This window comes from Tachypleus tridentatus, chromosome 7 (assembly GCF_004210375.1).
Source record: "Tachypleus tridentatus isolate NWPU-2018 chromosome 7, ASM421037v1, whole genome shotgun sequence".
Taxonomy (NCBI): Eukaryota; Metazoa; Arthropoda; class Merostomata; order Xiphosura; family Limulidae; genus Tachypleus; species Tachypleus tridentatus.
Genome location: NC_134831.1, coordinates 51,346,509 through 51,370,532, shown reverse-complemented (window position 1 = coordinate 51,370,532; position 24,024 = coordinate 51,346,509). Strand labels below are relative to the sequence as shown.

The following is a 24,024-nucleotide window of genomic DNA, read 5'->3' as shown; positions in this document are numbered from 1 at the left end:
GTTACGCTGTTTAGATTAATGGCATGAATTTGTCGTAATGGATGCACTATAATAAACGATTTTGGTGTTTATTCTTAAATATTAGGTACATTACCTTTAAAAGAGCTTTTCTCTAGCAGGTTCTGGAACCGTGAAGCAGTCTTTGTTGCCAGGTTCGTTAACTCCAAAAGCGCTGCCATTTCTGTTTAAAAGCCTTCCTGCTATTATAAGGTTATTAACCTTTATCTAATCCATTGCAGTTTATTATATAAATTGTTTTTTTTTTAAATAAAATAGATAATATATCTTCTCAAGATACTGTATGGTTGATTCTTGGTGTGAGATTCCAAAAATCACAAGATACTGAAACATGGATATGAAAAGATTCAAAAGTGCATAAATATTTGATACGATTATTGTAGAATGATTAAAATGGGAATGATGTAGATGAGGATTCGAAATTGCCGCAAAAAATAACTATCAGAATGGTAAGAATAAATAAGGAAGTCTTTATTGAACCATCACTTAACGCCACTCTTGAGTGAAGACTATCAGACACAAAATACGTCATGTCGATGCGAAACAAAAGTGACGTTTAATGCTGCGCGTAGAACAGGTAATTTTGCACCAGATAAACGGGTTGCCTTTCTGCTAGTGACAGCTCAAAATAGTGGAAGAGAACATATGTCCCTATTTATAACAGTGCTTTTTAAGTTAAACATTGCCAAACACCTTTGTTAGTGTATGTGTTTGTGTGTATATATATATATAATATGCAACTTGGTGAGAGTAGATTGTCATATTCATGAGTGAATGACGGTTAACCGATTTATAAAACTGTATCCCAGTTTTATTCGTTTGAACAAAATAAAGTAGTTACGCAAAGTACAAGTAATCAATCCAATAAATGACTATATTTCAACTAATTCTCAATGATGAGAAACCAAGTTTAAATAAAAATGTATCTGAGAACGGATGGTATGGATATTAACACTTTTACTAATAAAGCAGAGAACAACGTTTCGTCCTTCCTAGGCTGTCTTCAAGTTAATTTGTTACTCGCCGTTCTGAGAAACATTTATATTTCAACAAATATTAGACAGCTATATATAACAAAAAATATTCAAATATTGATTGATCTAAAATACTAATGAATGAATAATTCAAGAAACTGGGCATAATTTGTAAATCTAAACCGAATCCACTGCCTTCATCTTTACATTCAGTGGTTAAAAGGTTTTAAATGGCAATTGTTACTAATAAGAACACTGATTTAAAATTTACGTGAGACTTCAATTTTGGTTAAATTGGTTAGGATTGCCTTTATTTAAACAATGTGAGATATTTCTTGAAGAGATTAAGGTTTTTCTGTAACAAACAGAGAAATGACTAAGAATGATGAACTTTAGACTTATTTCTGACTACTACTGCAAGAATTGAAGTGGAAGAACACTTGGAAAAGAGTGACCGTTGCATAATGAAAAAAGAAACAATATTGCAGTTCCTAGTTTTCAGAAAGGCAATTTTGACGTCATGTGAAAAGATTTATTATTAGTGAATTAAGGTAATGAGTTTAAAAATGATATGAAACAAATTAGAGAAAATTGTAAGTATATATTGTTTGTAATTCAAGATAGATATGTTCCTCTGAACAGAAAAGATTAATCTATTGACTTACTAAAGACATAAAGTAGGTTATCAGGAATAAATGCAACAAATCTAAGAAGTTTAAATTCATTTAAATTGGCAGATAGGCTGAAAGATTTAGAAAAAAAAATGTAGGAAAACTAAGGATTTGGTAAAAAAAAAGATGAAATCCAAAAAGTGCTTATAATAATCAGTTAACTGATAATATTAAACTAACAAGCAAGCAAGCTGTTAACATGGGGATTGGGCCTTAGAGGTTGCTGACAGCAATGTTTTTGTTGAATACCATAACATGACTGAGCTTATGAATATTTATGTTCTTATAAGAGGTGATATTAGAAATATCACTGACCGCAGAAGTTTATTTGAAATATTGGGATTGAATAAAATTATGTAAATACTAATTCCTTGACTGTAAATCGAAAAATTAAGAAGTTAAAATAGTTAAAGCATCGATACAAGATAAAGTTTTCTCCAAGATGTTAAAAGGGATAACAATGATATATGTGAGCTTCTCTTTTTTTTTTTAAGTTTGTTTTTTAAATAGAAGAAGATACAGTAGGTTGAAACATTGTTAATTGGAAAATTACTCATGTTACTCCTATATATTTAGTAGAGGTGATAAAACTTTCCTGGAAGTTATTGTTTAATTAGTCGTACATCTTTCGTGAGAAAATTTCGAGAGAGTTTGACAAAAGAATAGATTCACCAAAAGAAAAGTTTGTCTTACTAACCTGTTATATCTTTTGAGAACATTACTTACTATCTGGACAATGGATAAACAATCTGAACTATTTGCACTTAGATTTTTAATAAACTTTAGATAATGTTTAGAAAGTGACGACTTAATATTCTTGTTATTTGGTTTTGGAAACATATCTTATACTAATTTGATTTTTGTGGTCAAGTAAGTAAAACTCAAAATCTCGAGGTTTCACGGCTTAAATATACTCTTCAAAAAAAAAAAAGAAACACAAAAGGCAAAATATGAAACAAATTGTTAACAAGTTTATTCCGGGTAGTTCTGTATGACATGTGTGAAACTTTGCACATTCACTGCTCAACATCCAAAGTCTGCAAAGGCGAAGTCCACGCTCACTATGTGAAGTTTAACGTCACTCAACGTCAATAACGAGTATGCACCCCGTGAGCATCAATAACTGCTTGGCATCTCCTGCCCATGGAAGCGATGAGATGACGAATCACATCCTGTGGAATGGCTGTCCACTCACCTGCAAAGCTGCTGCAAGCTGAGGTAGAGTCTGCGGTTGAGGTTGTCGCCGTCGCAGACGTCGGTCCAACTCGTCCCAAAGATGTTCGATGGGGTTTAAATCTGGTGATCTGGAGGGCCAGAGAAGAACGTTGATGTTATGGTGCCTCAAGAAGACAGTGGTGAGTCGGGCTGTGTGAGGACGGGCGTTGTCATGTTGAAAAACGTCGTTGACGTTCACCATGATGGGTTGCACATGGGGCCTAAGAATCTCGTAGACGGTTGCGTACGGTCTGATCGGAAATCCTACGCAGCCCTGGTATGGTTAAGGCAGTAGACGTCGCAGTGGTGGTCCTATCCCGTAGGTGACGTAACCGGATGTAGCGATCTTGTGCGGGCGTGGTCACACGAGGTCTGCCAGATCGTGAACGGTCACAAGTTGATCCATGTTGTTGGTGACGATTCCATAGCCTTGTGTTGGTGCTTGGGTGGACATTCACAGCTCTGGCAACATCTGATCGAGATTCGCCTGCTTCCAAGCGACCAATGGCGTTATTGCGTTGTGCTTCAGTCAGTCTTGGCGTAACTGTATTGCATGTCTGTGGCTTAACACTGAGCGATGGAAACTGAGAACCCGTCACTTTTATAGGGATTTTGTACATGTTGCACTTGCAGAACATGCAGATCTCTCAAACAAATTTATTGGACACGAATGCGTTTTGGCGAAAAATCCGATGTTTTCCTCCGTTTTCAAAGTGCACAACTTTTATTGTCATTTTGGTCTGACAATCAGTGCCTTAACACATGTAACATCACATACTCTGAGCTTGTAACGTTATTACCTATATTTCTCTTTAAAATAACAAAAATATCCCTTTTGCGTTTTTTTTTAAAGAGAATATTTTCTCATTTAAGAAAATTGGAATTAGTTAAGATAAAAGTCTTACATTAGAAGAGTGTTAATACAGTCCCAGTTGAAAGTAACTAAAGCTTGAAGTTTGCTTTATCTCATCTAAATAATTTATAAATAAGTCAGTCATATTCTCATTGGACAAATACCAAGGAGTATTAGTAAAATAAATGGGTGGAACAGAAACTGCTATTCATTTCGTCAAAATAATGTTTTGTTAAATTTCGTGTACCGTTAAATTTAGGAAATTTTTTTCATAACTGTCGTTGTGTGTGATGAGGTCAATCAAACACGGCAAAATCTTTAACTTCACGAAATGTGTAGAAAAAGAAAGAAAAACATTTTTAAGGACAAAGTAGCAGCATGAGTAACTCGGATATCAGGTTGGCCTGTTATAGACAAAGAAATTATTGTATATTTATTCGCTTGCTAAGCATGAATAATATTGTATATCTACTCAGAGAAAAAATGATGTGAAATGGATGGTTTGGTACGATATATCTTGACACACTTGCACAATGACACAAACATTTCTGTTTATATATATATGTTTTTGCAGTTGTTCATTTGATAACATATATATATAGTCGACGTTTTCCAACTAACTAATAGTTTGCGTCTAAATTTACGTAACATAGACTATTAGTTATGTGGAAACTGTATACTCCAAAGACAGCACTATTCCTATTTTACTGGTTTGATTTTGTAAGGGTATGTATAACTTTTTATCATTTTCATAAAGTTCTAGTTCAGTAGTATTTTCCACTTTTAATAATGGCTAGACAAACAACGATTTAAAGCACAAGGAATAGTTTTATTAATGGTGAAACATACATGTTTTGACAGAATATTGGTCTGCTTTATAATTATATTACAGTAACGTGTTTCCTTGCCTAAGTATTTTTATTACTGTTTTTCTTTCATGCCGCATAAGTTTTATATGGTCGAGTGGCTGACTTTATATTAGAAGTATTCTTGGAAGATATGTAGCATACTTCTATAACATAATCTTAAGTGATTCGTATCTCTACATTTCGTGCAAACATGTTTATTGGACTTTGCGTTATAACATATCTTTGGTACTCTTATAACAAATTTCTTGTTACACTATATTGCAAGATGTATACAGCAAATTTCTTGTTATATGATTAATATTATTCAAGTTCGGCAAATATGTTTATGTTAAAGGTTGACATGAGATAATTTCATCGAGTTCTTTTCACATGCAATGATTCTTTCATGAGTGTGTGATAACTTTTGTTGTTGTTGCTGATATAATTTTAATTTATTTGGTGATAATATGTGTTACGTATTATAATTTATCCCGGACAAGTCTCATATTTAGCATGTTTCGTATGTTAACGTGCTACTATTTCAAATAACTGGAGTTTGAATTTAGAAGTTAATTGAATGTTAATATGTATTGAAATATATGATTTTTGCCAACAAGATTGATACATAGAATTTCCTTTCTTAAGACAAATATATTTTAATATACAAACACAATACAATTTAGAATAACGGTATTACAATTGGTTATTACAAATAATGGTTTATACACAAGTGTGGCTAGCTACTTTAAAGCATTCCTAAGTTTTTTTGCCGGTGACAGTATTTAATGTCCTTCTTGAAATTCTAACGTCCGAAGTTAATTCACTAAAGTTAAATTATTTCTAATGTTCGAAATCTACAAAGTTTCTGCTCTAATTCTGTACTTTTCCGATTAATAGGCGTTAATTACAATTATAGCTTCCGAGGCTTATAGCACACTGACTGTAGCTGTTTGTTTGTTTTTTGGAATTTCGCACAAACCTACTCGAGGGCTATCTGTGCTAGCCGTCCCTAATTTAGCAGTGTAAGACTAGAGGGAAGGTAGCTAGTCATCACCACCCACCGCCAACTCTTGGGCTACTCTTTTACCAACGAATAGTGGGATTGACCGTCACATTATACACCCCCACGGCTGGGAGGGCGAGCATGTTTAGCGCAACGCGGGCGCGAACCCGCGACTCTCGGATTACGAGTCGCACGCCTTACGCGCTTGGCCATGCCAGGCCGAGACTATAGCTGGCTAATAATATTCTTCTTCTTGTTTCTTGGCGCATCGATTTATAAACAATTTTAGGAGACGTTCTCGAAAGTTCATTTGGCAACAATGCTGCCAATTACAAGTATTCTTATGCTCGAGAATATTCTACAAACTTAGAAAACAGGAGGGACTTGTGCGATACACACGTAACAGTATACGTCGCATGCAGAAATAAATCTATATAGAAGCAAGTTTAGGTAATAAAATAAATCATTACACTTGTTATATAGTTTTTATATTACACTAAAGCGTATATTGTGGTTTTCTTGTTGATATCAACCTTGTTTGGTGGAAGTGTGTGCTATAGTTCTCTGGACATTCCCAATTTGCCCCTGAAGAAGAAAGGTCCACCTTTTGAAAGCGCTTGGGTTATAGAGTTTTTATTCATTTCTATCAAAGCTTTTTGAACCTACGTGTTTGAATAACATCATTAAACTTACTTAATGGAAGCCTGTACTATAGTTTTCTAGTTGATCTCAACCTTATTTAGTGGAAGTATGTCCTATAGTTTTCTTGCTGATATTAACCTTATTTAGTGGAAGTATGTCCTGTAGTTTTTTTTTGTTATTAGCTGTATTTAGTGGAATTATGTCCCATGGTTGATATTAACCTTGTTTAGTAGAAGTATGTCCTATAGTTTTCTTGCTGATATTAACCTTATTTAGTGGAAGTATGTCCTGTAGTTTTTTTTGTTATTAGCTGTATTTAGTGGAATTATGTCCCATGGTTGATATCAACCTTATTTAGTGGAAGTATGTCCTATAGTTTTCTTGCTGATATTAACCTTATTTAGTGGAAGTATGTCCTGTAGTTTTTTTTTGTTATTAGCTGTATTTAGTGGAATTATGTCCCATGGTTGATATTAACCTTGTTTAGTGGAAGTGTGTGGTATAGTTTCTTTGTTGGTGTAATTACTGTTAGGTGGAAGCATGTATTGTATTTTAGTGCATGCTTCACATGGTTAGTTTAATTTAAAGCGCTGTTCTGCTATATAAATGTGTGAACTAGTGTCATTTTGGTATAGGTTTATTTTTACGCGCTCTCCTAGATTAATAATTTTTCTCTGACATGCTTTTTGATTATGACGAAAATACGTATTGGTTATATATTGTTTTGTCTCTATGAAAATTGTACTTTGACTACTATGTGTTGTTCAGTAGTGAGATGTGTTTATGTTGCTGTTGTTATATGATACCTATATATAATGCTATATGTTAGTAAAGACTTTTTATATAGGTCATTTTAATATGAAAGAGTAGTGTTTTGTGTATATTTCGCTTTACTGTTACCAATCGGTGTTATCGCTTCTTTTACTTCCAAATTTATGACAAACTTGTAACACCCGATGGTACTACAATAAGAACAATGAATAAATCAAATATTTATTCAAGAGGTGATGAGTTGTCGTAGGATCTGTAAGTCAGTGTACTAATGTCATATGTGTTTGTATTGTTGTGTATGTATTGGATTTTACTATTTCCATTATCAACCACGAATAAGATTTATCTAGTAATTCCAAATACGTAACTATACCTATATGTGTTTACGCTAAGTACTATTTGACTGACAGTTCTGAATAATTGTAAATTACTGGTTAGTTGCATGTACTGTTTATAATTTGGATACATTGCTTTCAAAGTATCCTGTATGTAATATTATTATAATTACATGCACTTTTTTTTTAGAGTTACGGTTTTCTCTATTAGCTAATATCATTGAAGCCCCCTGGTGCGCTTGAAGGAGATCATTATGACAACTAGCTGTAGAAGGAACACGACAGTCATGATCAAATACATGTTGTTTTCAATGAATTTCACTTACTGGGTAAGGTTTCAAATTATGTACATATTCGTAATTTATTGATTTTATATAGCTGAAAAATACTTTTTAATACTGAACAGTAAGGTGATTTTAGTGTAGCAAAAATGTTAAAATCAAATGAAAGAAACTTTTTTCCAGTTTGTTTAATAAGTTACTAGTATTAACTGTTATAATAATCCTTAGAACGATATTAGATTGAATCTCTCATAAAATATTTGCAGTGACCTCGAATGTGATTTTTAATAAAAAGTTTATAAACTATTATAATTCAAGAGAACACAGCAGCATTCAGTCGAAGATAATACGTGAAACGTTTTTCAGAAGTAACCCTAACAAGCAGAAACATGCTAATGGTTTGGTTTGAATTTCGCGCAAATCTACACTAGGGCTATCTACACTTGCCGTCCCTAATTTACCAGTGTAAGACTAGAGGGAAGGCAGCTAGTCATCACCGTCAACTCTTGGGCTACTCTTTTACCAACGAATAGTGGGATTGACCGTCACATTATAACGCTCCCACGTCCGAAAGGACGAGCATGTTTGGTGTGACGGGGACTCGAACCCGCGACCCTCAGATTACGAGTCGAGTGACTTAACCACCTGGTCATGTCGGACGAGCATGATAATACAAATGTATATAAGGCGATATGAATCCTTTAATAAATATGCACCAAACAATATTTATGTTGAGTAAATGAACTAGTAAAAGAACTTCTTAAACATTCATGGCTATTACGGCTTAGTAAACTAACTGAAATGTGCCTGTTTATTAAACTTTCTTAAAAAAAGTTTCTATATAAGGTTCGATTTTGAGTTTTATAAGTGCAACAGATCAATTAGTTCACCAAAAGTTTCTCTTTAAGGAGTTATTGTACTTTATGTACGCTAGTTGTTCTTTGCAGTTGACAGACTGTAACAAAGGTAGAGCACTATCACTTTTTCATCATTTTTTCTAGATAAAGAATCCCAAATTAATACACCCCAAATATTAAACAGTTTTATGATTACAACTGTAACGAATTTGTTGGTCTAACTGTATGAATAGTTTATTATAGTAAATAAACTGTTCACTAAACAGTCGAACACATGCTCAAAAGTAAAACATAAATAAAAATAGTTATATTGATCTCTCTATTATTCCAATCAATACTTACATTCGAAACTTTCTCCTTGTAACTTATAAATCAACTTACGATGTTATCTGTTGGGTGAATAAAATCCAGGGTAACGTCTTACCGCAATGCTATTTTATTGATTCATTGTTTTACGCTGTTACTGTCTGGCATTGTAGATTATTTCATCATGCTTTAGGGCTCGACATGACTAGGTAGTTAAGGCGCTCGACTCGTAATCTGAGGGTCGCAAGTTCGAATCACAGCAATATCAAACATGTTCGCCCTTTCAGTCATGGGAGCGTTATAATGTGACGGTCAATCCCACTATTTGTTGGTAAAAATAGTAGCCCAAGGGTTGGCCATTGGTGATGATGACTAGCTGACTTCTCTCTAGTCTTACACTTCTAAAGTAGGGATGGCTAGCACAGATAGCCCTTGTGTAGCTTTGCGCGAAATTCAAACAAACAAATAAACAGTTATGCTCGAGATAAGATATGAATAAGTTATTGCTCTGCTGAAATATTAACTTATTTTGTGACTGTTTCATTTCAATTGGGTTACAAATTACGATACAAAAAGATATATAAGATATAGATACAATGCTTCAGCATTTCATAATTCTCAGTTTTAGTCATATTCTTTATTTTGGGACAATAAATACTACGTACCAGTTCGATAACGTGAATCTTGCAATGTGATTTATGATCTTTGTTTGAAATGAGTATTTTTCGTAGATAATACTTAAAACAGTTGTCAGACAAAAATAAATTGGGTTTTTATCCTTTCAACAATGATCTTTGATTCCCAGGTACTAGGAGTAGCCATGGTAGCCATGGGACTCTACGTTTACGTTGACAACATGCAACCAGTGAGACACGTGTTCCACGTCATACTTGATCCGTCTATTGCAATGATGCTTGTTGGAACAGCAGTTTTTTTTACAGCCACTTCTGGATGTGTGGGGGCGCTGAGGGAGAATACGTGCCTTTTAAAAACGGTAAAAATAGATAACATTGCCAGGATATGTCTTAAAAATTTCCTCAACGATATGTGCTCCCCCTCTTCCCTAGGACCCAGATATGCATGTATCAAACAATTATAAACAAGCTGAAATTTGTAATTCCTTAATAGGATAATTTATCCAATCTTAGGTTGAAAACATGCAATGTTACATATTATCTTGATAGATTTACCATGACATATATATCTCTTACTAAAATATTTTGTTTTTGTTATGTATTTGTTAGTTGCTAGTTTTTTTTTTTTTAATTCAGTACAACAGTTTATGAATAATTATGAAGGTTAAGGCTTATTTTATAACAGAATGTGTATTTAATCAGCATTTTATTATGCAATTTTTATTCGTTGTATCAAAACAAGCAATTTGAATATATGTCCAAGTCAATAATAATATCATTTCCACAAACTCCTCAGATGAAAATGGACAAAACATTATTAAGGAATGAATTATTAATTCTATAACTATATATTTGACAAATGTACTAAAACTCAAACACGTTACTGCTTAAGAGAAAGTCAGAAAATCACTGATTAAAGAATAAAATTAATAAATATAAAAATATATTCGTATAATGAGTGTCGTGTTTATTAAACACTGTGAATATATAGAAGCAATACTTAATTGCATTTAAAAGTTTAGTTATTAAGATAAAATAAGATAAAACTGGTTACATACAAATCAGGTTAATAGTTTTCTTCCATTTTACTGCATAATTTGGTTTATCATTATTAGGCCATGCAATTATTTATTTGATAATATTTATTGTCAGAAGTGTACTTTCCTTGCTTTCTGTTTGGCAAAGCGTTCAATGATTTTGCTGAAATCCATAGTGTAGTTTAATTGGTTATTAGTTGTAAAGTTCCCCAGATCTGCCAGTCGGTCTTGGAAAATAGTGGAGGGTAGATAATTTTTTAATCAATTTCATTTTTTGGAATTGTGTATAAAATGCAAAAGGATGCAGAAACATATGGGAAAAGTGGATGAAACTTTAATATCTGCAGTTTGCTTAGAAAATCTATAGAGTTTACTGCAGTACCTCCAATGTTATCTTTATGGATGCCATTTACATGTTTCATTTCTTTCATTAAGTCTTCTAACAAATCAGATCTCTAATGGACATGAAGCTCCTTAGTTTTTAAGTACAGATTGTTCTCTGATATATCTTAGTATTGCCACAAAAATAGAAAAAGCCTGATTAATATCCATGACTTCTATATATCTTGTAATAGGCCCAGCAGTAACTGAATCTATGATCCTATAAAATATTTGTCATCTAAATTTTGTTTCCTCTACAGGTTCATTTTCTTAACAATGAGGCAAAAGGTCAACTTTATTTTAATCATGAAAATACTTTGGAAATGTTTTCTGTTTTGCAGGCGATTGTAGCAAAGGATTCATATTATTTACAACCAATGTAGCTTCATTAAGAATTGACCTACAATGTTCACACAGTATTTTTAAATCAGTAAGAGGACTTTCAGTGCTGCCACTTCAATATCAATGGTAACTTTACTGCAGTACTTAATTGTGCTGATCGATGATTACTACTACCTTTAGCGAGATCGGAGCCATCATTATGCAAGAAAAGTACTGCACATTATTAGCTAGACACTGGACTTCAGTTTTTGTTTGGAATGTAAGACTGAGTTGAAGAATTTTTTTAGTGCATTCAAATTCCCAGGAAGATCAGCTGCAAAATATCTAGCTGATACTATCCACTCTTGTCTGTTCATCATATACCCGAAATCTCATGAAGAGAACGGCCTATACTCTTGAGAAGAAAGCTCCATTGTTGTAGGATGCAACTAAATAAATTGCAAAGCTTTTCAACTATCCTAGAGAATGTCTGTGCTTTTCTACTGCTTGTACTTCATAATAATTTGAAATATGACAATCACACGGTGCGAATTTAGCAAGAAGTTTAACTTTTAACAATAGAGCTTGAGCACCGTTATGTTCACCAGCCATGTTGGACCTATTATCATATTCAATTATATATTAGGTTAGAAATATCAGCAACGATCTTCTTATTGCAATCGACAAATCTTAGAAACCTTTCTTGAATTAGAAAGAACAAACATTCTTATGGCATGGACACATACCTCAGGATAAAATTTGTCTGTTCTAGATGAGCTGAATTAGGCGTTGCATTTGCTATGATACCAAAATGGTTTGTTGCAACGCTTTTCTTTTAAATAATCATTTATCTGCTGAGCACAAGTTACTATGAATTCATTCTTAAACTCGCGTGACAAGGGAACTTGAAACGCTAACCTGCTTGGTTAGATTTTTTAACTTTCTAGATGATTGAATAGCCAAATCATTAAAAATAAAATATTATCAGGTGTACCACTCCTTTGTGATGCTCCATGAGAGCTACCTTTCTCAAAAAGAAAAAGACATTTATAGTTCTCATTAGGATATCTTTTCATTTGGCTGCTCATGAAAGAATATTCTTCTCAAGCTGCAAATCAATATTGGAGTTTACTCCAAAATAACTAAAGCTGACACCATTCAGTGTGGCATTTCTTATGATGAACATTTCCCTCGTGCTCTATAATCATGTTTCTTCCAGTCTGTTATTGCAGCCAACCTTTTGTAGTTGTAATTGTAAAGAGTTATGCAACTGGAGTCTTGGTGAGAAGTCGGCATGGAAAACAGTATAAAACTTGGCTAATACTCAATACTCCAATCTAGTCAGTCATGTTTCTATATTTACCATTCTGCAGCAAAAAACCTTAGAAGATAATCTATCCAAGAAAATCTTTAGAGTGTTGTAGAGGTCCAACTCTAATGGCTAACTTCAGCTGATACATCAGTTGAGGTATCACCTTCAAACCCAACAAGCTGTTATGACTGTAGATATTTATTTTGCTTTTCCGTAATGAGATATTCTATGAAATTCTCATTTTTATTGGTATCATCAGACATTTACTCATGCTCAGCCAATTTACTCGAAGTAACAAAACTTGTTTCATATCAATTACTGACATCAGATCCAGAATGGAAAGCTTTGAGATAATATTCACTTTTATTTTTAAAACTAACAACAAAAAGAGTTTGCCTTTCTCTACTTTCAGCATATTATTTCTGCTGTTTAAATTTCCTATTTTGTGCATCAGATTTATTTATAATATATGGTTTAGACATTCCTCAATTGAAAAGAAATTTTGACCTGAAGAAAAAATTGATATCTTTAAGTTACCAATATATATTCACTCAGAAAAGTGAATTCTATGTTTATATATCTTTAAACACTTTTCGTATAAATTTTGCAAGTGAAAGTTAATAATAAATATAACTAAGATTCAATTATTTTCACTCTTCTTGTGGCAAAAAAATAATTAAATTTGCTGAATGAAAAATACTGTAATGGTATGAGTATAAATATCTGTATATTCCATACTATGTGTATATTTTTACTATCTAATAAATATTAGTATATTCCATACTATGTATATATTTTTGCTATCTAATAAATCGTACTGTCCTAAATATTTTAACAATAATATCGTAAACCTAGTAATCAAGAGGAAGTACATTTTACGTGAAGCTAAACCAGTTATTGTTATCCAAATGACAGTCGATCTGCAGACCTATCATTAGTGAAATGATGTCGAGAATCATGCTTAACCCTCTCACTTCGGTTAGGGTACAGAGCCCCTTTTGTAGACTTACGTTAAAAATTAAAACAATCCTCAATATTATGGATTTGTATGAATAAACGCGGTATAAAAACATAAATTGTAAAGCAAGTTTTTATATCTTATAAGTTGTCTTAATTTGCTAAAAATATTTAAATAAAATCTTAAACTCACCATATATGACAAACGTGATGTAAGTTCTCTAAATTTTCTGCCTTTTATAACTTGCTTGCCACCTCTGTTTGAAGTAGGAAATCTAACTTAAATTGTTAATACTGTATTATAAATGTTTTCATGCGAAATATTGTTTTCCGAGGTTTGAATCTACTTTGTCTATGAAGTTACCGATCAGAAAGTGAGATGCACTTGTCACGCCCACCTCTATCAATAATTCTGATATTTTACCTTATCTAATTTATATCTAGTTTGTTTGTTTTGTTTATTTGAAGATAAGTACAAAGATTCACAAGGAGTTATTTGTGCTCTGGCCACCACAGGTATCGATCCCTGGTTTGTAGTGTTGTAAGTCAGCAGACATACACATACCGTTGAGCGACTGTAGAGCAATATCCAATGGCGTGTGTGTGTGTGTGTTTTCATATGGGAAAGCCATATCGGGCTATCTGCTAAATCCACCGAGGGGAATCTAACCCCTGATTTTAGCGTTGTAAACCCGTAGACTTACTGCTGTATCAGCGGGGGACGATATCTAATAGAAAGAGAAAAAACGTTTATCAGTGGTGTATACATTTTTGTTTTTTTTCGCTATGGGTTAAGAGACATAGCTCACTCAATTTGAAAGTTTCCGTGAAACCGTTCAGAGAGAGTTTAATGGATTTGTTAAAGAGTTTATGCAATAGCTAGAAAGCCAGCTAAGTTATAATAGTTATATGATATTGTTGACTTGATGCATGTTATTATTTTATGTTCTTAAACGCATTTTTAATTTAAAAATATATAGTGTGCCAGAAGCATGATGCTAAAAGTTTAAGGTTTAGATTTGACTGAGAACTTCCAATGAACACCAACAGGTCCATGAATTATTTAATTAATTACAATAAATAGGCTGAGCACTGTTTTTATTTATACACGGTTCACAAGGGAAAAACGGTTAACTAGAAAGAGAGATATAAAATGTTACAACCATAAACTATTCAGGATAAACAAATGTAGTTTTGAGTTACAAATCTGCTGTCATTCTAGGGTGAAAATGGATAATTTTGCATGATGGTTACAAGGTCGGGCAAATCTTAAAGGAAATGTTTTATGAGAAAGCAAATTCACCTGAAACTCGAGAAACGTAATCCCATACCTCTCTCACTTTTACTTAAACAACTGTTACATTTAGTTTATAATATAGTGACTTACTCTAACGTTTTATGCCAGTATCGACTAAAAGCATATTTGTACTATAAAAGTACGATGATAGGGGTTAGACTGCTTTACTTGAAGCGGAATGAACAGTGATGTTGCAAGCACAAGAGTAGATGGTTATTCAAATCGAATACTCAGTTAATCCTTTACAGAGTTACATACAGTAAATTATCAAAAAATGTGTTCAAAAATCTCATAATTCGTTGCTACAACACAAATTTCCTCATGGTCAACTTTTGATAATTACACATGTTATTTAACCGATAAATATTTTTACGAGTTTGAGGGAGAGTATACGGGGTGAATTAAACGAAATAACATTGCAATAGCACAGTGTGTTAGGCATATTATTTTCTCATACGCTGTCCTTTGTCTTTTGACTGATGTTGACAATGATAGTGCATATCTTATACGGCTGTAATAGCTCCCCAATCCCGCAGTGGCATGTCAGCGGACTGACAACGCTAAAAACTGGATATCGATACTCGTTGTGAGCAGAGCACATACAGCTATATATGTAGCTTAGTGCTTAATTACAAACAACAACAATTCATCCCATTGAATTTTCCTCGACATCCCTGTCCTCTCTTTGGGTCTCACTGCATATAATTTGATACTAGAAACGTATAACTGAATTCACAGTGTGTTTTTTATTCGCTAAATAAACCATTGAACAATAGACATCTTTAATATTCTTTAGTTAATACACTTGTGCATTGCACGTTTACGAATAAAGAGGCTGAGATGGATCCACTGATATTATATGTTCAAAAATTCATCATGAGCTTTAAAACCTTCTCAAAATATTTCTATCATGGAAAAAATTACCTTTATTAAAACCAAACCTAATTTAAAATTGCATTAATTAATAGAAAAATGAATGTAACAAATATACTGAGGTAGTCCTTTATAAGAACGGTGTTGCAGGTCCTTAGCTGGGTTTGGAACGATTCCTTTATCATCTCGACCGTGATCAGTCTGACAGCTATGATTATACGCACTATTAGCCAACACTGCAATGTTCATTACAAGAAGCATCTGCGATATGTAACGAATCAACCTTAGAGTATAGATTTTTCACTGCATGTGGGCGTTGGCTTCCAACACCACGCTTCAGCATACTGAAGGGGCGAATGAGTCCATAGTAGCTGTATCGAGAGACTTTACTGACATGTGGTTGAGCAAGATTATTGGAAATCCAATTTCTATGGTGTTTTTTCCTCATGAAAACAGCCATTAATTTTGAGATGTGCTGGAAGCTTTTAAGCCTACGTCAGTTTCAAATCCTTGTTAACCGTACCAAGAGATACGCTCAGTCTCATCGGATGGTTTCATTTTCGTAACTGTAACGTCTATTTTTCGGATGAAGGAGATGATACAAATTTGGTTGGATGTGGTTTTGGAGTCTTTATAAACTGTAACACTGTTGTGCAAGTTTATTCGTTTCCATGGAACACTGAAGGCTTAATTATTCGAAATATTGTGTCCTTTGTAATAATTTCATTACACGAATTGTTTTTGTTTCTTTACAGAAGAGTGAGTGAAATATATATTAAGTCATAAATCTCTCTGTGGTGGCACTGTATATCGCAGTGAAACAAAGATATATATAGGTACTAAATATGTTGCTAATGATACAACTGCTTGCATCTGCACTGACACGTCAATGCACTAATATCTTCAGATATTCACTTTGTGCTTAGTTTGTTGGAGATAGTTTTGGGTCGTATTTTAGTGAATCATTAGCGGCTTCAGTTGGATATTTATCTGGTTTTAGTTCACGTTATCGCAAAATGTTTTGCTTTTTTGTGTTTGGAAAAAATTGTGGCATATTCTGCACGTGTTAATATTTCGACATATATTTGTGCACAGTTTGTAAATTTCTTTAAAGCTCGGCTTAAAAGTAAAATATATGTTTATTTCCTACGGTTCAAGTACAAAGACTTTTATATTTACAGGGATCATGGTCATTCGGTGAGTGAGGGTCTACTCTACAGGGATGTACTATAAGTTGTAGTGATATGTTATGTTCTTGTCAGTTAACAAATGTCTCATCAGTACCTTCCGGTCAGTGTATTTCAATACAAATATTGTAATTAGTTTTGTGTTTTGTTGGTTTGTAATGTCATTAACATAATTTGCTCTTAGAATATGATGTATTTATGTTTATAGCCCCCTCTATGAGAAAGTATTAATAAAGGAAAAACTCTCATCGGACTTTCAACGCTAGAAGCTGGGTTTTGATACTCTTGGTGGGCAAAGCACTTATAGCCCCTGGTGTAGTTTTGTGCTTAATTCTAAACAAACAAACAAATTAGTGTTCATTCTAAAATAAATTTTAACATTATTGCTTTCAGGGGAGATAATAAAAAAAACAGAGAAAAATATGAGATTTATAATGGTATTATCCCGTGTATGTTATTAAATCTTTAAATTTTCTATAGCTATTTTAATAAGGTGTAAGGCAACTACGACGCTTTGGTGAGTGTATATTTAAACAAAACGTCTAATCCTTTTTGTAATTACATTTTATACAAGCAAATCGTACCGATGAAGCTAAAAATTTTCTTTTGCCATTATAAATAAGCTTAAACTGTTAGAGTCATTATGAATAGGTGCTTTCTGTTCAAACTTAGTTTCATTTATAATACTGAATCACTGACTTGTGACTATAATTTTCATTTGTCAATGCAGTATTTCATTCTGTGTAATTTTAGATCAAGTGTAGTCCTCAATAAACTATTTTGTACGCTTTTTGTACATATAAATTTAATGATTGTATATATATATTTACTGTTTTTGGAAACATTACACAAAGAAAATTGTGCTGTTCTTCTATTACACCATGTAACAAAATTTTTACTTTTTCTTGTTTTTAGGCAGAAAGTGTTATTTCCCAATTGCTTATGCCTAAGGTAAATGGAAAAGACCTATTTTTCTCTTCAAACTTTGCTTTTGTGACTTGGTTAATCAAATTTTCAAACTTACCCATTTTCCAGAACATTCCATGTAGATTCAGTGCTGAGTAGTTGAAAGAGAATTTTCTCGAACTTACAGGAATTTTCAAGAACCTTTTAGAATTTTCTAGAACTTTCCATACTAATATATATAATATATATAGGGGGCTCACCACTTCAGTTTATTTCTAGCTGCCAAAGTGAATACATAGACCTATCTGATTTTATCAGGGATGGCATCAAGAAGCTAAAAGCATTCTCCAGACGCATTCTGCTATGTATCTGGTCAATTTATCAAGACAAAAGCGCAAACGTACTCTGTGACAGCATCTGCTAAAATGTGTGAAGCCTACAAGGCATATTTCGGCATGCCTGTCGGGGATCAATACAAACCCTGGGCACTTCATTTTACTTGCGAGCACTGGAAAAAACAAAAAAAACTCTAGAAGGTAAGACGGACAATTTTTGCTTGCTTGAATAGTAAGATTTTATATTATATAAATTTTAGACCTTTTAAAATTTTTTAAATCTTTTAATTTTTTTTAAATTTCCAATAATATAGAATAATAATATATCACATATAAAATATTTTGCATGAACCTCCAACACATTAGTTGTGCATGAAATAAATTTATTCTTCATAATAATTTTATGTTGTTTTTTGTATGAGAAAAGAGAGCCATGAAGTTCGCTATTCCAAGAATTTGGCGTGAACCCACTGACCACTCAAGCAATTGCTACTTCTGCATGGTAGACCCTTCCAAATGTCGGGGTGGCAAGAATGCATCTGCTATCATGTATCCAGAACTTCCATCATCCATTGCTCTAGTGCTACACTGCCCTGAGCTCCCTGTACTCTCTCCGCCAGAGAGAAAGCAGCCATCTTCAGAAGAGAGCAGCAAATCAGAAGAGGAGGTAAATGTTGAAGATCCAGATTACAATTTCAGAGTTGCAGCTGGTGAGAGAAACCCATACTACTTTAACCAAAGAGACCTCAATGAATACCGCTACCAAGGAGCATATAACAAAAACATGATGGGAGATTATATCTGGGTGCTGATACATGAAAGTGATTTACATTACAGTCGCAAATCTCGAAAAAACTATCCACTTCTAAACATTTTGTTCATTTTTGTATAACTTTAGTATAAATACGTGTAAGTCTTTATTTATATGTTGTTTTATTCAGACCTTATCAAATGAAAATGTGCAAATTTGCCCGTTTTTACATAGAAACTAGGTTAATTTCTAAATTTCATTATGCAGGTCACAAAAGCAAAGTTTGAAGGGAATAATGGCCATTTTCTGTACTTTTACAACGTAAGCAATTAAGAAATAACCAATACTATCCAGGAACAAAACTTGTGTTACATAGTGTTATTGCTGCACTCTCTTGAATTTATTTTATCCGTGTAATTTGTTCCGAGTATGTTAATCGAGCAACTAATATGATTCGACGATTTTTATTTCAAAATTTTTGAAATTAAAATATTTTTTGATTCAGAATACACCAGAAACCTCATATATACATTCTTTTCTTATGAGTTGAGGCTTAATATTTTTTAGCATTATATCACGATTCTTTACAGGTATAATTTGTTTTATTTTATTCCTCAAAGTTTACTAGAATATTCGCTGTCATTTAATTAAACTGCATTTTAAATCTGTAAATGTTTTAGTGAATGAAAAGCTCATCAAATACATAAATACCGCTGTAGGCGTAACGTTATAAGTCGTTGTAACTCCTAAGAACGTTTTGACAGTATGTTTGAAGATACTCAGTACTGGCACGGCATGGCTTAGTGGTTAAGGCGTTCGACTCGTAATCTGAGGGTCGCTGGTTTGAATCCCCGTCACACTAAACTCGATTGCCCTTTTAGCCGTTGGAGTTTTATAACGTGACAGCCAATCCCACTATTCGTTGGTAAGTGAGTAGCCCAAGAGTTGGCGGTGGGTGGTGATGACTTCCTGCCTTATATATAGTCTTACACTTCTAAATTAGAGACGGTTAGTAGCCCAAGAGTTGGCGGTGGGTGGTGATGACTTCCTGCCTTATATGTAGTCTTACACTTCTAAATTAGAGACGGTTAGTGTAAATAGCCCTCGTGTAGCTTTGCGAAATTCAAAAACAAATATTCAGAACTTATCTGTAATATATAGCATTATGAATAGTTGCTGTGCATAATTTACAAGTAACGTATCTCATTGTTACAGTGTTCGAATGAGCAGAAAGAGATAGTATTAAAAACAAAACTTTTTTCATACAACTATAATAATTAACTATGTGTATAGACCATGGATATTTAATCTTAAAATTGTCTGTATCCGAACCTCATGACCATCTATCTATTCGAACACTTAACATTATGTATAGATTATCGACATTTTGTATTAATATTGCCTGTAGCCGAACTTAGTTACTGTCTATTTTATGACAGTATAAAATACTGTCATAAATTTTATTTTATACTGTCTATAAATTATGACGTTTCTCTCTCTTGATATAAACGAATTTTATCAGTGATTTTTCAGATTATCATAATTGTAGACTGTTAATACGTGGCATCTGAAGGGTACAAAAAGCGGAAAAAATATTAATATAACTAATAAGCATTTAACTTCAATATACCGAAAACGTATGACTTGTTAAATAAGACGTATATATCTATATACACGAAATGGCAGGTTTAACGTTAATTCCTTTGCCTTCGAAATCACAAGCTTATCGAGTTTGACTATCTAACTGTAGTTATGTATGTAATGGGATGGGCGTGGCCTAGTGAACCTAAACATTCATATTTCATGCCACATTGCTACCAAAACATGCTACTATCCTTGGGGCCTCGTGTGTATTATTAGAGTCGATAAAATTCTACTATGTGGGCAAACAATTATGGTGTAAATCTTGGCGGTTGGTGTTGTTGACTAGCTGCCTTTCTTTTGGCCTCTTATCTCAAAATTAAATATAACCATCCCTAAACAGTCTGTGTAACTTCACGAAAATTCTAAAACAAATTGTAATTTTCATATGAAAAGATAGATTCAGTGTAGGATGAAAATACTTACATTTGCAGATGCAAAAATATACGTTACTTTGTTTACTAATGTACTAAAAATCTGATATTGTGTAATTACTTATTAACATGGCCTGGTGGTTATAGCGCTTGACTTGTAGGTTTCAAGTTTGATTACGGTCACCTGACATACTCGCCTTTCAACCATGTTGTATTATGAGGTTACGATCAATTCCACTTTTTGTTGGTAAATAGTAGCGAAAAGGTTAACGGTGGGTGGTGTTGACTATCCGCCTTTTCTCTAGTTTATAACTTTCAAGTTGAGAACGGCTAGCATAGATAGCTCTCGAGTAGCTTTGAGCGAAATTCAACAAATAAACAAAGATTAGTCTTTTTTTTTTTTAAAGTAGCATCCTTTACTTAACTGGCTAGTTTAAAAATAACATAACTTTATTAATTAAAGCACTCTTCAAAAGAGTGTGGTCTGTTTCTAAAGCATTGTAGAAGCTTCGAGTGAATGAAACACACTGTAACTCGGAGGAAATCATGTACTAGTTGTTTGTGCATGTTTCTATCTTCAGTGAAATTTTAAAATAATCATGTTTAAGGAAGAAACTCTAGAAAAGTCAAGAAAGTGATTAACGTATTTTATTTTTCAATTTTTCAGACAAATATTCTATTAAATATCACTGTAAGATATATATTACCACGTTTTCTAACATTATCCATTTTTCCTTTACAGTACGTTATTACCCTTGTGCTGCTAGTGGTGGTACTGGTATCAATCGGGACTCTTGTGGTACTAGTGATGTACACAGACATAAATCTGAACATCAGCCCCGAGCCCCTTCTACGTCATGCCCTGGTCATGTACCGAGAGGACTCAGAACTGGAGCACCTTGTCAATTACGTTCAAAGCTCTGTAAGTAACAAGTAGCATGTGTGGCTTTCATAAGAAACGTTAAGTGCAGAAAAAGAAAATCATTTTGTGTTAAATAAATCATTCAGTGAAAGTAAATAAAATGCAATGACGTATTTCGAGATGGTATACAGACCTTTTCTGCACCTGATGACGATATTAATCAGATAACTCTTGACTCTGAGTAACTTATAAGTTATAATTAGTATTTTTTTTTCATTTTTGTGAGGCCCGGCATGGCCAGGTGGGTTAAGGCTTTCGACTCTTAATCTGAAGGTCGCGGGTTCGGATCCCGGTCGCGCCAAACAAGCTCGCCCTTTCAGCCGTGGGGCGTTATAATGTACGGTCAATCCCACTATTCATTGGTAAAAGAGTAGCCCAAGAGTTAGCGGTGGGTGGTGATGACTTGCTGCCTTCCCTCTAGTCTTACACTGCTAAATTACAGACGGTTAGCGCAGATAGCCCTCGTGTAGCTTTCGCGAATTTCAAAAGCAAATATTTTTGTGATTCGAGTAATAAGATCGTGAAGGTGATCGTTTTATAATCATTACAAATTACGTTAATTTGTGCTAACTCAATGAATAATAATGTTATTTTACATATGATATGCTTTGTCGTCTTGTTGACTATGCCTCCCACTCTTCATTACTGCTCTTCCGCGATTAAAAGGAATTCTACACAGTTATGCCCCCAAGAACCTGCCATGCTGTGCAAATGCTGCACCTCGGTCGCACTGGCACTGGTTACTTATTTTATGACGTTGGTTTATCGACTTTGATCACGTGCTTGAGACTGAAAACGCCAGGTCGTGATAGTGACCTTACAAGTTAATATTATAAAAGTAAGGTCAACGTGAGTTACGTCAAGTAATGTATTTAATAATGCGCGTTGAAAATGGTTTAGTTAGCGTGGAACTGAGTTAGCTAGACATGCTTTTCTTTTTCTAAAGTTCAGCTACTGGAAATTTACCATCAAATATTATTTTTAAAGTATTTGCAAGACAACATTTGACACATTAAAGATGTGATAATTGCATGCAATATGTTAACCAATGAACTTATTAAGATATAAATTATTGATCGTGACATTATATAACCATCATTTTGATAACATTAGAAGATGATATATATCTGATTAGCGTAATCTTGATACAAAAACATGAAGATCCTGACATTGTTTCATATTTTATGAGATTTCAGATACAGTATATTTAACAGTGCTCTCACAGGCCAGGCCTCAATGTTTTGGGCTGTATGATAGATCTTAAACTCTATTTTTAGCGTTTTTAGGTTGAATTTAATTCCACAGAAAGTTTTACGACAAAGGCGCAGATTTAGTGACACTGTCGCAAGTTTTTTTTACCCCATAGTACACATTGGTAAACTTAGAAGATGTATGTGTGGTGTTGTGTTGTTGATCATGTCCAAGATCAAACATAGTTTGTTGTGTTATTGGCTATTTATTCCCGTTTTGTTTGTTTTTTTCAGAGTAGGTACGAGGCTTTGACCTTGGCGTCAGTGAGATAATTCTCATCACTTTGATCAATGGTAGTCTACCACTTTCAGTGCAACTCGCTTACCACTTAAATAGATCAGAACTGAGAATAGTTCACTGATTAATACAGCTAATTTAAATACTGCTCGTTTCTATAATACATTAATTTAGTAGCTAGATACCGTTGTTGTTAGCGATATTTTTGACAGTAAAACGAAAAATATCCACGGAGGCTTGGCCAGTTTTAGAGTTCTAGGACTGTCTTAAATCCATGTACTAAGATAACACTGCAAAATAATCCTTTTCAGAAAATTATTTGTACATAAGACAAAATATATATTTAAAAAGGAAAATAAAGTATATATTAAACGTTTGATCAATATTGTTAGTGAAATAACATTAAAGTAAGAATAGATCATAACATATTTACAAAACAACCGAAGAACTTGTTTGCTTTGTGCTCCATCACCGTTTTCATGCTACTTGATAACTTTGATATGTCATGTCGAAATCTCCATTCTAAAAATTACCAAAAGGAAAGGACTATAACATTCAGTTATATGTTTAGCGTGAAACAAATAAAGTCAATAAATTCTGAGCTTTGAGCATTGAAAAACCTTCGATCAAAAACACGGAATACCAAATTTAGTAAAACATTATCATGGTTCACAGGAAATTGAGATCAAATCTTATCGGTTTTGGATTTTAATACTGTGAAAACTGTTTTAACGCATGACGGGTTCACTATCGAAAAACGAAGAAAATTGTGCTTGAAACGATTGATAAAATAATTTGTCAGCAGAAATGCGTTTGTTTAAAGATACCCTTAC

At 33.4% G+C, this 24,024-nt stretch overlaps 1 protein-coding gene across 3 annotated transcripts in view; it reads left to right on the top strand.

The window, feature by feature from the left end:
* The window catches only part of LOC143257993 (tetraspanin-33-like), a 64,043-nt gene that overhangs the window by 22,317 nt on the left and 17,702 nt on the right, over positions 1-24,024 (top strand). Inside the window, exons 1-4 of one of the 3 annotated variants that reach the window (XM_076517035.1) lie at positions 4,328-4,457; positions 7,521-7,659; positions 9,580-9,768; positions 21,524-21,703. In XM_076517035.1, the coding sequence (XP_076373150.1) occupies positions 7,585-7,659; positions 9,580-9,768; positions 21,524-21,703 (444 nt within the window). In that variant the 5' untranslated portion in view covers positions 4,328-4,457; positions 7,521-7,584. Of the gene's footprint in view, positions 1-4,327; positions 4,458-7,520; positions 7,660-9,579; positions 9,769-21,523; positions 21,704-24,024 lie in introns of those variants that run through there. The other 2 variants (XM_076517036.1, XM_076517034.1) reach the window with 2 other exon arrangements.